The 16705-nt window shown below is 41.3% G+C and overlaps 1 protein-coding gene across 3 annotated transcripts in view; it reads right to left on the reverse strand.

The window, feature by feature from the left end:
- Positions 1-16705, reverse strand: part of inpp4b (inositol polyphosphate-4-phosphatase type II B) — a 164383-nt gene that overhangs the window by 124264 nt on the left and 23414 nt on the right. For 2 of the 3 annotated variants that reach the window (XM_086157338.1, XM_086157337.1), the window contains exons 3-4: positions 13056-13174; positions 6808-6924 (exon numbers count right to left, since the gene is read on the reverse strand). In XM_086157338.1, the coding sequence (XP_086013464.1) occupies positions 6808-6924; positions 13056-13174 (236 nt within the window). Of the gene's footprint in view, positions 1-6807; positions 6925-8790; positions 8990-13055; positions 13175-16705 lie in introns of those variants that run through there. The other variant, XM_086157339.1, reaches the window with a different exon arrangement.

Raw genomic sequence — 16705 nt, forward strand, 5'->3', positions numbered from 1 at the left:
AAGCGCGGGCTCTCAAATATTCATAACCATGCGGCTGTTGTCAGACCGGAATGGCTAAATGGGACCCCGAGGCGGAGGAAAATTATCATACTATGAAATTTTCTGGACCTCGACGAATGTTGGAACAGTCATCTATAAACTTTGCTCCATCGGTTTTCTCCCTTGTATTTTCCCGACTTATTTGCATCCCCAAAACCCCCTTCATCAACAGATATATTGACATACTTGAGAGGATATAAATATTAGCAATCTACATTGTTTTGTTATTATCTTTAGGCACACTGTGTTACATATTCTGGGTTTCTCAGTAATCTATTGTAAGTTGCAAAAATCATCATTTGGCAACAACGAAAAAAAAAAAAACGATGCGTAATAGTATCAACGTCTGATTTAAGTGCATTTTTAAGAGGGGGAGGGTTGATGTTTTGTGTTCAGGGCCGTTTCTGTGTCAGTTCAATTCTCTAATAAGACACGGAGAAGAATGGCGCGCCCTGCAAAGCAAGGCTGAAAAGCCAACTGTGGTAAAAGAGCGCTGCTTCTTTAAAAACGAAGCAAAAGAAACAAAAGGCCTTGAGTATTTTAAGACCAAGAATGAACAGTTTGACCTTTTGGGTTTTTGAGGTAACGATCAAAAAGTTCTCATCTAGTTCATCATTCTAAAAAGCCCGCGCCTTGATGAAACGATATTCTTAACGCGCTGACAGGAAACAATGAAATATCACTCAAAAGGGTATGAGTCAGAGACGGCGCGTGAAAGACAGAGGGAAACATTTCATAACATCAGTTACATCCGGCATCATCGCTTAAGGCCACCATAAGCATCTGAAAAACTTGAAAAAAAGAAAAAGGAGGAAAAATGTTTCATCATGAGGGAGTGAATTGAGATTTAAATTTAGATCCATTATGTTGGTTTCAACATTTTGGGACACTCAAAATAGAAATAAGTCTCTTAAAAAAAAAAAAAAAAAGGAAAAAGAAAAACAGAGACAATCCAGTGTTGCATCAGAGGGAAGATGCCTCACCCGGCTCGACAGCCGCGAGTCTAGACTGAAGGTGATTTGAGGAAAAACAGCTGAAGCAACTCCCTTTCACTGAAGTTACAGCAAAAGCGACGTGACGTTCAATGAAAATGACGTTTCGTTTTGTTGAACGTGATGTTTCTTTGACAACGCCGACGCACAGTTGAGCAGGTTAGCGTCGCCGTTCGATCACCGCAAACTTACCGTGCGCCTTTCTATTCACAGTAAACAACCAACCAACAACCAACAACCGCAAATGCTCCTTTGCATTTTATGTGTTTTTCCCATCCGCAGAGCACCTATGCCCACGCCGGCGCTGGTTCTGCACTGCGCACTACGCCCCTCGGCTGCCATGGAGACCCGACTGTCTTGATCAATGACCGGGCCCGTGTGGAAGAACAGAGCTGCCGGCGTGTCAGGGAGACGACGCCGGCAACCTCTCCTCCCTGCCGGGGGGGGGGGGGGGGGGCTTTAGTTGACACAACATACACATTTAAAAAAGGGGATGAATTATTCAAGTCTTGCGTGTCAGTCGAGAAACCCTTTGGGGAAACGGGACCATATGTTTCACCCCTTCCAATGAGATGGATAAAACATAAATAAGGCCACCTGTGATTGTGGCAGAAAAGAACTTAAATAACTGAATCGGGTTTTTAGCAACACGTATTGCATTTCATTCCAGGTTTGTACAACGCGAGTATTCTCAGGAGCATTTTCATGGTATAAGTTATTTTAACTGTGTCGCCAAAGTTAGAAGAATGCATTTCAGAGGCATCAACGGACCAGCTGGTTACACTTCATCCCCGTTCCATTACTATTTTCTTGCAAAAAAGTCAGTGAATGTCGCCCGAGGTCGTCGTTTTGTCACGGTTGTTCTACTTCATTATAATGGAAAGAGAAATCTATTGTACATCAATGTGGTGTAAGAGTCCTACTAAATGGGTCAAGTGGTGCAATGTGTAAGCTAGGTACCGCCATGCCCTATTTTTTCAAGTTCAAGTGTCTCCTAAAATGTAAAAATGATAAAGATAACTACATATGAGGAAGCTTTCACTTGATGGTGTATCCTGCGAAGAAAAAACGATTCCGAAAAACACCATGGAGAGTGCACTATGAAGAAAGATACAACTATACTTATAGTGGGAAAAAATATATTTAGTCAGCCGCCAATTGTGCAAGTTCCCATCACTTAAAAAGACAAAAGAGGCCCCTAATTTTCATCATCGGTACACAATCCAGGAAATCACATTGAAGGATTTTTAATGAATTAATTGGGAAATTCCTCAGTAAAATTGGTATAACCTAGAAATAGGCAAGTTTTCTGGCTCTCGTAGACCTGTAACTTCTTCCTTTAGAGGCTCCTCTGTCCTCCACATGTTACCTGTATTAATGGCACCTGTTTGAACAGGTTATCAGAATAAAAGACACCTGTCCGCAACCTGAAACAGTCACACTCCAAACTCCACTACGGCCAAGACCGAAGAGCTCTCAAAGAACACCAGAGACAAAACTGCAGACCCGCACCAGGCTGGGAAGACTGTATCTGTAAGAGGTGAGCAGCTCGCTGAGGAGAAATCAACTGTGGGAGCAATTATTAGAAAATGGATGACGTACATAATCTCCCTCAATCTGGGGCTCCACGCAAGAGCTCACCCCGTTGGGTCAAAATGATCACAACAACAGTGAGCAAAAATCCCAGAACAACACGGGGGGACCTCCTGAATGACCTGCAGAGAGCTGGGACCAAAGTAACAAAGGCTATCATTAGCAACACACTGCGCCACCTGGGACTCCAATCCTGGTGTGCCAGACGTGTCTCCCTGCTTAGGACAGTACATGTCCGGCCCCGTCTGAAGTTTGCTGGAGAGCATTTGGATGATCCAGAAGAGGATTAGGAGAATGTCCTATGGTCAGATGAAACCGAAATAGAACTTTTTGGTACAAACTCAACTTGTGTTTGGAAGAGAACGAATGCTGAGTTGCATCCAAATAACACCATACCTGCTGAGAAGCATGGGGGTGGGAACATCATGATTTGGGACTGTTTTTCTACAAAGGGACCAGAAGGACTGTAAAAGAAAGACTGAATGGGCTCTTGCTGATCTTCCATCAGCAAGGGCACTGAAGATGAATCGTGGTTGGGTGTTTCAGCATGACAATGATCCCAAACACAACGCCCGGGCAACGAAGGAGTGGCTCAAACCCCAGATCTCAACCCCATAGAAAATCTTTGGAGGGAGTTCAAAGTGTGTGTTGCCCAGCGACAGCCCCCAAAACATCACTGCTCTAGAGATCTGCACGGAGGAATGGGGCCAAAATACCAGCAACAGAGTGCGAAAACCTTGTGAAGACTTACAGAAAACGACCTCTGTGATTGCCAACAAAGCGTATATAACAAAGTATTGAGTTGAACTTTTGTTTTTGACCAAATACTTTATTTTCCCACCATAATTTGAAAATAAATTTGTTTAAAATCAGACGATGTCATTACCTGGATTTTTTTTCTTTTTTCTCATTTTGTACCGATGATGAAAATGAATGGCCTCGCTCATCTTTTTATGTGCGAGAACTTGTTGAATTGGTTGACTAAATATCTTTTTGACCCACTGTATCTCATTTAGGTTCATCCAGGAAAATTCAACTTTATTATTTTAATGTTTATTTATAGTCATTTTTTTTTTTAATTCACTTTTCTGGTCATTGCATTTGTAAATATCCAGCCTAAGTTGATGTGTTGATATAGAATATTACTAAGATTAACATGTCACTTGCTTTTAGTCTTTTTAATTTGCTGAAAATGAATGAGATTAATTTAGTTGTGTGAAGGGTTTCAGGGGTTGCGCAAACTCAAACAAGCATGAGACTTTGATAGCACTGACTATAATAAACCCTTTATAGGGACGCGAGTATCTTCTCCCTACGCTGTTTCCCTTTTTAATGAATCCCCATGATCACTGCAACCTTATGTGGGCTTTCAGAGCAAAGCAATAAACGCTCACTTGTATCAATAGGAAATAAGTGCATGGGGAATATTTTGGACAAAAATGAAAATAGACGTACATAAAGAATGCAAATGCTTTAAAGGGTTCACAGAATGCCAGTTCTTAATTTTTCAAGACCCTTATAAAAAATGTATGGTTTGTGTAACGCCATCCACTGACTGAGTTATTTTCACTGCACGAGTGGTGGCTGTTGGCAAATCCTGCATGCGGATCCACTTTTCCAGCATGAGTTGAGAAGGATTCACTCATTTAAAGTCAGATTTTCTGAAGCCATGCATTTAATTTGAGTATTTTGAATTGTGCAATTTCTTGTTTTCCCGTTATTCGACTTTGGCATGACTTTTTTTTTTTTCAAAACTGTTGGATCCCCTTTCTGTCCTCAGCACAACTGCTTGGAACACCCCATGTATTTTTTTCTAAAGGCCATCCACACTGAGTGTAACAGCTATAAATATATCATTTTGAAAATTGCTCTCGCTAAAGAGGGTCACCACCGTGACTAAAATGATCATAACAAAAGTTGGCGAACAGTATTGCTGACAGCCAATCAATATCCATCTCAAATACAGAGCGTCTGATTTCACGCTGCGTATTTTCGTCACTTTTTGGGGGCAAAAAGATGGAGAAAAAAAAACAAAAAATCGCATCGGCTTTCTTTTGTCTTATTTGTAAATACCATGATGAGTTATATTCTCTTACAACTATGTCTGGTTTTGGAATCCTGTGGGTAAAGATTACAAACTCGATGCGATTGAACACAGAACAGAATGTGAGATCTGTATATCTGATATTCAGATCTTCATGTAAATTTCATATTTCCGTTCAGTCTAATTCATTAATAAATAAACAGACGAGCATAGTTCAAAATCCTCTCTAAGGTTAAAAGTATAATATGTTCCTGCACATTTAAGAAGCTGAAAGACTACCTGTTCCTTTGATATCGTGCATCATAAAATATTTGAATGCTTAAAAAAACAGCCTGTATTTGAAGCAAAATATGGTCCTGTGAGCTTTTGATTTTTTTTCTACATATCATCGTGCTGTTTTAAACGGTCTGATTCGAGTTTAGACCACCTCTGTCTAATAAATCATACAGCACAGTTACTCAATCGTATTGATCATCTGCATCACATCTATTATCCACTACCTGAACCGTGCATTATTATTAGAGAGCAACTCCTGACAAAATTGCCCTGATAAAAATATTATTAGAGCCTCCATGTGATAAGCATTTACTGATGGCTGCGGTCATCGCCGCTCCGGTGGCGAAACTTGACAAAAAGGCGGTTTGCTACCCCGGAAGGCGGCAGAGGATGAGCTTGCATTTGGTGAGGAGCTCACAGGGTTGTTGTTCAACATGAATATTCAATCGCTCCTCAGAATAAACCATTGTGTTCCCATTTCAAGCAAATTTCACGTGGGATTACGTTTCAAGGCTGAATTCAGCGGAGGCAAATACAGACAAACACACGCACACACGTGCAAAATCAAGAGTCATGCGTCGCATTCAAATACAAGTTTTGTTCATGCGAGACACATTTTCTGTTTATTCCAAAACATGACCGTGTGTTGAATTTCTCGATGAGGGATGACGGTTTCGGGATCAAAAAAAAAAAAAAAAAAGGGAAAACCGGGGGATTTTCGCCACGGAGAGGCTTGTTTGACAAATATTCCAGCAACTGGAATATGCTGGGTTTAAATCTACTTGCAGTTTCTTGAAAATCCAAACGACACAGGGTCAGCAGTGATTCTCTGAGGAGAGGAGCTGTCTTCAGGAGGATCAGAATTGCAGGACAAAAATATATTCTGCCCCAAATATTAAAGTAAGGCATCCGAGTGTGTGTGTGTGTATGACTGTTTGTGTGTGTATAAAGATGTATTTGTTGTTGAGGAGGAGTGTGGGAACGATGCGTTCCTAGATAATAAAAACTATCCCACAATACAAACAAATGCTATATCAGAAATCTTTACTTTTTAATTAGGAGTCGCCCGACAAGTCTATCGCATCCTTGAAATAAATACATATTTATAACTGTTCTGCAGCCGAACACCAAGCAGGTAGATTTTATTTCTATTTTTTCAAATCACGCTACAATACATCTACTCATCCAAAATCGGGGGGAAAAAAATACTGCCAAGTACCGAATAAAAATAACCTTCCGAGTGCTCTGCTGGCTGCTAGCCAGCACGAAATCACGAGGTCTAAATGTGATGCGTTCGGAAAAAACACCGGTGTAACGAAATTCTTTCTCAACGTAAAGCTCATGAATGTTTCATGGTAAGTTATGCCAAATGAAGGTCTCGGCAGCCGGGGTAGAGCAGGGTACTTGATTACGATCAAGCATACGGAGCGTATTATAAAGTCTGTTTAAAATATCTGAATCAGAGGGCCCGCCCCATCCTAAATTCTATGTCAGGTTTCTTTTTTTTATATTTCAACTGATGTGCCGGTTGGTTTTCTTCAAAGCGACAATGCACGCCACCGACATTGCGTCGCTCAGATGTTCATCAAATCCATCGCAATCTTTTCTTTTTTCCAATCACTGCAAAGGTCTTTGACCGACTGCGGCAGTGTGCTATGTGTGTATATAAATAATATCAAGGTTTTCTCATACTGGGGATCAGTAGGAAATGAAATAACATTGTGGGATTCTCAGTTTTCAATATTCATACACTGTCAAGTTATAAGCCGAGGGCTGCACAACCAGAAGATGACGGTGCGTGGTGCACCTCGTACACGTACACAAACAAACATGCGAGCGCAAACGAAACAATCGTTTACTTACTGATTCCTGGCCTTTGTCCTTGGCATCATACACAGTTAGCTTGACAAGTGTCTCTGGGGTAGCAGGACAGTCAGGAGGGAAGGTCACCCCTGTCAGAAACAACGGGTCTATGTTTGCCTGACAGAAAGAAAGAACACAAACACACACAAAAAAAAAAAGTTAGATACTGTGTGTCTGTGCTCGTGTGATAGTGCGGACCCAAAAGAACATTTTTCCTCAAACACACATACACGCATGATAATGAAAAGTAGGAAGCCGAAGGGAGGAAAAGTCACAATGGAGAGTTTGGTGGGTAAATGATCCAGCAGCTGGGCTCAGTCTGCTCCCCTCCTCTAGGCATTCTGCCACACTCCAGCCTCCCCACCATCTCCAGCGGGTACAAAAGGAGAGAACAGCAGCACCTCCCTGGAGTCTCTACCTGGACCTCTGGCGTAACTATAATCTCCTAATGGAAACTGCAGGTTCGGAGAAACAAATGCCCACGTATAAACTGGCACAGCGGCAGAGAGGCAATGGGATTAAACCAGCCAGAGCGCCCAGAGATGGCTCTTTACACGTGCCAGGATGCTAATGTTCGCTCTCAACTCCGGCGAAATCGCAATTCCCAGGCATCGAATGTTTGACACACCTTCTTAACTAAGGGGCAAGTTTCCCCGAGATATCACGCAGCGCCAGCGCCGCGTACAATGTCAACAGTCTCGCCCGTCGGGATGTTTGTATTAACATATATTTGACTCCAGATAACCCGATAATACACAAAAATCTGTCTCGATTTGTAATATTCACATTGTTATTGTTGTGATGCAGGTTGCGGATTGATTCTCGCCTATAACAAAATTTGAGTTTTCTCGAGAATTTTCTCTTCTTTATTTTTTTTTCTCCCCCGCAATGTTGTCTTTCCCGACAAATTCAAAGCGCTCCGTGTTTACACTGTAAGCTTCCTTTTCCTCCGCTCCGCTCTGATGGGCGTCTCTAGAACGCAGTCCTGAGGGACCATGTGGGGACAGACAGGGGAGTGGTAATGACGCTGACTCAGACAGACTGGCACACAAGTTTGTAATGTGTGGTCACACCCTTGAAAAAAAAAAGAAAAATTAAGCAGCATATAGGGCTTTTTTTTAAATATATTCTTTATTCATGCAGGCAAACGTTATTAGTAATCTCGCATCTGGTGCGCACATTCATGAGCGCATTAGCCGATGGTGTAAATTAAATGTTAAAAAGCAGTTCGTCAGTCTCATCTAAAGTTTCTATCAAAAGCAGCTGGGTTAATTAATCTGTAGTTTTCTGTTGTTTGTCAATCTATCCGGTTGGCTCGAGGGGTGCAACAGTACCGAGTTCATGAATATCACACAAATGAAATGCCAACGCAATTAATAGAGATTTACAAAAAAACAGGTAAGGCAGCTGAGTTTCCCTGCATGCGTTTTCATTATTGCTCTTATCACTGACCGCCAAATTCTAAATTAATCAGCTTACATGCAGCTCGGGTAAGAACGGCACGCTATTGACGCCCTGGTCGCAGTCAAACAATAAACCTCCGAAAACAATGCAGGGGACCTCAAGGGCAAACAAAGACAAAATTACGTGTCGCTTTGGTGGTTATCTCACCGCCCCACAAACCTACGGAGCCCTCGGAAATCTTCATCGCTCCGACAGAGGACGGATAAAAAGAAAACAATCCGCTCTTTTTTGATTCTAGAAATCACAATTCCCGTCTTGATACCTGTTGCCATATGTGCCGCTCGGCGATGAAGCGTTATTCTTTGTGCAACCTGACATTCTCAACAAACAGCCCCATTCAGCACAACAAGTACAGAAACAGTGGAATGAATGCACAGTGCAAATCCGGGTATATCAATACAGCACACTGACAAAACGACTCATGAATGTGCAGGTACACACACACACACACACACACACATGCACGCACGCACCCACAACCCCTTACTGGCACACTGAATAGGCCTCATTCAAGCTTACCAGCATGCTTGGCAGCCTCAGCTGTGTCTGAATCTTCTTAGCGCTACTGATGGGCTGAGATGAGCTAAAGTGGTAAGCCTGTCTCCATTTACACAGACAAGTAAGCCAGTCTGTCATACAAGTGGCCGACACATGCTATGTAAGGCAGCTGCCCCTCTCGGCCTTTTTTTTTTTTTTTTTTTTTTGGGTCCTTTTGGGCTGCAAATCTCAGCGGAACGGCCAATTGGGGCCATTAGAGGGTGTGTGTGTGTGTGTTTGGGTTGGTGGGGAAACGGGAGGATTCCTGGCGTGAGTCACGCCACACTCGTTTTTTTTTTTGTTGTTTTTTTTGTTTTCCCTTGACCTATTACTTAGACATACGCTCAAAAACACTTGGATTTCTTCCAAGCAGGGAATACTTCACTTGACCAACAAGATATCAAAACTTCTTTATCTCCTTAACTGCATGTGATGTCAAACCCTCTCGAGTTTCACCACTCCTCAACCAATTACCCGTGTTTTAGACATGGGATTTTCCAACAGGCCTATTAGGGTCTGGCATAAATTGTGGCTTTTTCCTATAACGATTTCTTGCCTCTTGTGTCATCCCAAACATACTGCAAAAGCATAGAGAGGGGAAAAAAAAGGGGGTGGGGGATTCCAGCCCCAAAACCGCTGTATGTATAATAGTATTATTCTTGTTCCTCAAGAGGCAACAGTAAGTCACTGTAGATTAAGTAGCTGCTACTGACCCACATTGCCTACATCCATGTAGGTAAGATTATTATCCAAAGAAGGGGGTGGTAGGAAAGTTTGGCTTCGGGGGCCTTTTTTTTGAGTCACTGGGCAGAAATATGAACCATTCCTTATTTTCTTCTAATATGTAACACACTTCAGCGCAGTCCTTTGGTCATATGACAGACATCGCACAGAAGTGTGTACCCTATAAGCAAAGCATGTCTAAAATGGACTCAAATAGAAACATATAAATCTCAAGAGTTACATGAAACACTGTGCGGATTCGCAAATTATTATATCCTCATTGTGAATCAGATTATTGGGAATAAATCTAAAAATGTGCATCGAGGATCCTTTGGGTGCAGAATGGAAAATGCAGTGAAATAATGAATGAATAAATAAAAATGGAAAAAATAACATTGTATTAAATTGAATTAATTTAAAATGATTAGAAGTCATTGATTATGTTGCTTGATTTTTAATATTGGAAAAAAAAAAAACTCCCGGGAAAATGCATATTAAATTAGTGTTGCAGGTAAAGACTTATATTGTTGTTATGACACACAGCTCTGTGTCTATAGCGTGATAAAACAGGAGTGTAAAGGCAGGCAGAATGGAAAAAGGATATGCCAGGTTTTGAAAAGCTTCATAACAGAATATTCAAGGGAATGAATTATTTTGAGGAAGGTCTTAGGATGTTATAAAAAATAAATGTGTAACATTAAAAAGTTCAGAATGACTCACAGGCACTTTGCAGCGGTTGTTCTTTGCAGACAACGTGAATGTGTTTCATATAGTTTTTTTTTACTCACAGAATCATTCTTAAACTGAAGTGATATCACACAAACAACACAGCGTGTATAAAGGGAAGGTAATTACTCAAGACGGCGAGATAAAACTTTAACAACCGAAAAAGTCAAAGGGGAATGTTTGCAGTGAAAACAGGGAACACTGTGAGTAGAAAAACATTAATTCTACTACAGTCAGAAATGAAAGGGCTGTGTGTTGAATAGCGCAGTTAATTTTCTTACATTAATCAGGCGCAGGAAAATAAGGGCCTGGTGTCTGATTAATATCTCTGGTTCAGTTTCAATGTATTCTCTCTATTTAGCATTTTGACAGTATGTATTTTGGCCGGTGCGCTGCCAGATGCCAACCAACTGATCTACAGCATCCCTCTCTGCAGAGCTGTTCAGTGGGGAAGCGACGCTGGCGAGCGGCGGTTGTTGGGGAGTTTCTAATTGCAGGGACACTGTTTGATGCATCAATATATATATAACACTGTAAAAAAAAATTAAAAAAAATTCAAATTTCAGTTAATTTACAAGATGGTTCTCTTCTGTTCATAGAGCGTAGATGCCCATTTCTATATAAAGATAATGAATTCATTATCTATACCGCTTATCCTGTCCTCTGGGTTGCAATCAGGCAACCATAGACACATTTGGCCAATTTCGGGACTCAAAGAACCTCCTGCATGTTTTCTGGAAAAACGGAGAACCCGCAGGAACCCCAGGAAGATTCAAACACGCAAAATCCACACGGAAAGATTCCCACTGTCAGAATCTAATCAAGGACCTTCTTGTTGCGTTCCACTTTGGAAAATAATCCCAATTGGAGTTGTATAAATTGACTAATCTAGTTTATATAAAAACACTTAAATGACAACTGCCACATGTGCGGGGTTGTTTTATGTGTGACAAACCAGTGCTCTAAAATGAGAAGAATTAGCACCATAAAATGTACAAAGAAGTAATCATGGTTTTTTTTTTTTTTTTTACAAAAGCACAATTTGAGATTAAGGATATTCCTTTCATTGATGTATGAATATATATATATAGCCATGTGATTCATGGGAAAAGTCTCCAAAGGGCTTTGCAGCTGCTGTATGTATATACACAGTATATATATATATATATATATATATATGAAATATTTGCCATCGTCATGTGATTCATGGGAAAAGCCTCCAAAGGGCTTCGTAGCTGCAACTATGTTACATCACCTCTCTCCTAAATGAAAGCCTTAAGCGTATTCCCTTCCAGATAATAAACTTCCCACATGAGTAGGTCTCATGCTCGAGCTTCAGAGCGGCGAGGACCAGCGTCCAGCAAAGCTGACAGCAGCTGTTGAGAGCAGGCATCCAGGGAATGTGACAAACAGGAGAAACACAAGTGGCAGTTGGGCCGTCCACAGGGTCGGACGTGCACACTCCCAGACACACGCGCGCACGCACACACACACGCAGACAGACACCGGCAAACACACTTCCTCCGCGGCCACACAGGTTATTGAACATCTGCTGAACCGAACGACTGATGACAGTCGGACTGTAAAACTTTCTCTTATCAGTGCCAATAAGCACACAAAAAGAACCCTCTGTTGCACTGCAAAACAAACGTTTTTAATTCAAGGTCAGATTGAGAAGTTCTCTTGTTGTTCAGTTGCTGAGCAGCATTTGAATTAAACTTGCATTGTTATCACCGAGCCCAAAGATTTCATTTGCAGGATTGTGTAACTGAAAAAAAGGTAGCGGTAAAAACAAATATCTGGCATAGAAAATACCCCAGGCTATCCTGAGAAAAAAAAAAAAACATGACTGCAAATATTGAAAACCTGTATTTTTCAAACGGATAGCAAGATCACGCAATGTCAACCTACCCTGTTTTTGTGAAGTCGAAAGCAGTCCATAGTCCCAGATCCAACTCCAATTCCTTAACATTAGAACCATGAAATCAAAACTCCAGCAGCACTAAGAGTGTCTGTGGAGCTGGCTGAGCCAGCATACAGTATCCTACCACATCCTGTGTTTTCACACACACACACACACACACACAGACATCGCCGTTCCCTTGACAGGACTGAGGGAAAAGCAGTCCGAGCGCCGTTTCTGAAAGAGGCTGTTATTCTAATTTAGTCTTACTGCATTAGCAGCAAAGTAGATGTGTCTCCTACTTGTGTGTGTGTGTGTCAGAAGACTCTCATCTGAGGAAACAGGAACGAGAAAAAGCACGTGCGTGTGTGTGTGTGTGCACACATGTGCAAAGAGGGGGTGTCCCACACAGGGGCACAGGGCAGCTGCTGCAATCCAAAGACATATTTGTGCACTGCAGCCTTGGCACTGCTGAACTAGTGATGACAAAGGAATACTCCAAAAGGTTATATAGCATAAAAACAAACACTGATTCAAGCACATTCTAGACGGTTATAACAACAAATGTATACATAATTGTACAATTGTGCGTCTTCAGCGATTACGCTGATGAAGAGCTACGGCGAAACACACGTAGGAACTCAAATTCCCACAATAAATAGAAGAGTAACATTCATTATTAAGTTTTACAGCGTGATGAGTCAGATAGGAAAAAAAAAAAAATGAAAATGAAGAAAAGGACGGCCAGGAGGGATGGAGGGAACCGCAACCAAGAGCCAGTGACCCAGAAACAGTCAAATAACAAACATTTCATGTCTAGTTCAGGCAGAGAGGATGATCTGTGCGCGTGTGTGTGTGTGTTTGCGTGTGCATGTGTGTGAGTGTGTTTCCTTACCTCCACTATCTCTGTGCAGGTGTGATGGACAAGGTGCTCCTTGTGTGGATCTATGACAGCCACGTGGACCAAAGCATTGGGCTTCTGCTCTCTGCCCGAGGCCACCAGATCTTTACATGCTGCAGAGATGACAGAAAGGGGAAAGAACAAAGGGGGCGAGGAGGAGGAGGAGGAAAGCAAGGAAAAAATTGAGACCGCATGGAAAATGTGTCTCTCCTACCAGAAACAGAAGTTTTTTTTGGCGGGGGAAACATGTCAGATCCTAAAAGAGTCTAATTTACACTTGGTTTTAATCATTCTAATAAATGTCCCTTCTTCGACCTTACACGCAGTGAATTACGGCGCGGAGGATAAGTTGAAGGCTCGCATCTGTTTGCCATGAACTGCTCATTTTGGGAAAAAAAAAAAAAAAAAAGGAAGCCAGATACCCAGTGGATTAATACCATATTGTTCCGAATGTGAGTATCAATAAACGTTTAAACAGTTTTAGCAAAGCAAAGGTAAATCCGGCACTCGTCCGCATGGCTGGATCCCGTACGACTCCTGCATGTCGACAGTTGAATTCATACTTTTTTTCATTATTCATTATTTTCTGCAAAATAAAAAAAAAAAAAGCTGGCTACTGAGCGGGAGAAATTCAATCAAAATAACAACGAGCAGACGCTTTTCATCACCGTGCCGCTCTGTCAATTGATGGTTAAGTAACCAAACTGTAACTGGAGATTAAAACAAAGGCGGGTTTTACGGTGAACGAGATAAAATAAAAAGAAAAAAAAATCGGGTTCAGTAGCAGGACATCAAACACTGACGTGTGCGGACCTGCCTTTTTAAGTTCCGAGTTATTCTTTCTGATATATTATTCCGAGAGGCCAGAGAAAATAAAAAATAAATCGCAAGAGAAATGTCAGTTGCTCACAAACTGCATGTGCTGGCAGCGGCCTGTATTGATGTTGAAGTGGCAGATGACAGCTGACTGTCAAAGTAAATGTGACCGAAAATGTGTCGATCGATTCGAATTAGATGACGTGAATGGAAAAACGGCGTCTGGAGAGCGTTGGTGGGAGAGACTGCCGTGATGAGCGTGAAAAATAAGGCACCTGAGAATATTTGTTCTTTTGAACGAAAGCCAACATGTTTGGGATTGTAACACAATCACAGAGTGTTGTCCTTTTCGCTGCTTAGTCCAGTTATTCTGGAGAAGAGATGGGTAACATTGTCTGAAAGTGTTACGACACCATCGTTTTGAGCCGTTGGAATGGTTCACAAAGTCAAACTTAGAAATTTAATCTCCATATATAGGATTTTAAAAGCTAGGTATTGTCCATTCACACACATCAACGGCAGTGGTTGGATTGAATGGTGATCTAGTAAGTCAGGGTTGGTGAAACTTCAAGAAATTTTAGAAAATGCGGTTATTATAAGTGGGGAGACACCTAAACTGTTTTGCATTTACCAGAAGATGATTTCATTGGAAGCCTCAGGTTGCTTCTGACCGTTATATCAACACAAATGTGTATTTCTATCATTGGTGTTACATTGTGGCGTACTTAACGGAATAATCTAAAAGATGGTGCAAATATTTTTCAGCTTAAAAACATGCATGAAGAGACTGCGCACTTTTTACTAGGTAAATATAATGTGAATTGATGCTCCTTGGTTGCTGTGGGAATTTTTCATTTTATGTTGTTGTAGTTGGTAGTAGAGATAACTGTAAATGACAAAACGTCTAGAAGTCTTTATGTTCAAGCAAGGGGCAGACAAAATAAGAATTATATTCTCCTTACTGCTCATTTGCAATCATGAAAAGTGTCACCTGAAATATGTATTATGGATTTCTGCATCAAATTATATTGAGCACCTTCCTGCTGTAAAAGCTGTAAAACACGGCAACCTTTCCTTTAAGCACGCAGGACGAAGGCTTATAATTTAAAATGCGCAAAGTCTGCACTGCTTTATTATCTAACTATTGTAAAAAAGAATAAATAAACAAAAAAAATAATATCTGATTTTCTAGCTCTGATTGTACCGAACACCGACAAATCTTTGGTTTGATGAGAGGCTAACACAAACACCCCCACACAAACGCACACACACACACACGCCTACAGCAGGTGCATGTGGAGTACACACCACGCTTGAATTATAATTGTCAGACAAACTGAAATATTAATACAGCAATTATACATTTGGTGGGTTGACTAAGTCTTAATCATCCCAAAGGTTAATTAAAGTTGGAGTTTGAATAGTGAGTCACAATGCAGTGATCTCAAACAATATCCTATTTTATTATATAATTGCAACTTTCGTCATGTGAATTCAGATGTTAGGTTGGTTTGCAAGTATTTGTTCATTTCGAAATGTTTCAATTCGCAACATTAGAATAATTTAATGAGATAAAACAACCGTATTTGTGATGCAAATACATGGGGATGATTCATAATGGCTGCCGTTAATTTTCTGTGACAAACGATTGTTATTCAAAATGAGTCATTTTCTTAAAATGCTGAGACTAGACCTTGTAAAAAAAAATTCTTCAAAAATCAAAGAAAAAAAAAAAAAAAAAAGCAGGCTGTTAGAGCAATGACCCTTTCACCCGCGGTACGCGAACCCATTCCTTCCCCAGGTGTGGATGTCCCAGAATAATCATGTGAAACAAGAACAATAATTAATTCACCCCTCTTCACATTACTGCACTGAGAAAAGTGCATGAGTGAACGGGATGAAATTCTCAATGGGGGAATCGCTTCAGCACCGCAGTGAGAATTGCTCTATCAGTCAGAGCAGGAGCGGGAAAGGTTGCGGCTCGGCGTAAAGCATCTCGAGAATTCAGACCGCGGGCAGGGTCTGCTGTGACCGGCGCCCTCATTAGCAGCAAGATTCAATAACGGAGGTGCACGCTGTGCGGACGGCGGAGTACCGGCCCAAAGTTCACTCTGGTGATGAAAAGTTTAATTGATGGGAAACTGTTTGTGGTGGAAAGGCTGCATCCAGAATGTTTTCTGCGGCGGGAGTCAGGTCTTGTTTGCAGCTACAGTGAGGCGAATACTAATGATCAATGCTCTTCCTCAGTAATGTCCCCCCCCCCCCCCCCCAAAAAAAAAAAAAAAATCAGCTAACACTGTTTTTTAAATGCCTTGTCACATTGCCTTACTGAAGATGAGCGCCTCAAAGACACGACCTAAAAGTCGAGGGAGATCGCCGGTGACCGAGCTGCGCCTTAGAAACACATGACAGTTATTACCGCCTAACAAAATGGAAGAGGAGCAGAATTAGATCCGTTTACAGCTGCGTGAGCAATTAATCCTGCTGCCTTCTTTCTAATTTCGAATTTATTTCGAAAAAAAAGAAAAAAAAAAAAAGCAACTTGTTAAACTGAAATTCACAAACCTTTTTTTAGCAATAAAAAGTCGCCGGGATAAAAATTCTAGTATTTCCGAATCACGTCCCAGTTGAACCCCGACATTATCTCTCCTTATCACATTCAACAGCCACGTGATGTCAAACAACAGCGCTCATATTTCGGACGTGCCGGAGGGGAACGCAAAACATCAAGGCTTTCCTTGGGAGGAATTGGACTTTGTTAAGACTTTGTGTGACATTTGGAATTGAGATAAGTGTGTGTAATGAGGAGCTAACCTCAGAGGCATGCA

This window comes from Fistularia commersonii, chromosome 12 (genome assembly GCF_037954325.1).
Source record: "Fistularia commersonii isolate RoL2024-O1a breed Wild chromosome 12, RoL_Fcom_v1.0, whole genome shotgun sequence".
Taxonomy (NCBI): Eukaryota; Metazoa; Chordata; class Actinopteri; order Syngnathiformes; family Fistulariidae; genus Fistularia; species Fistularia commersonii.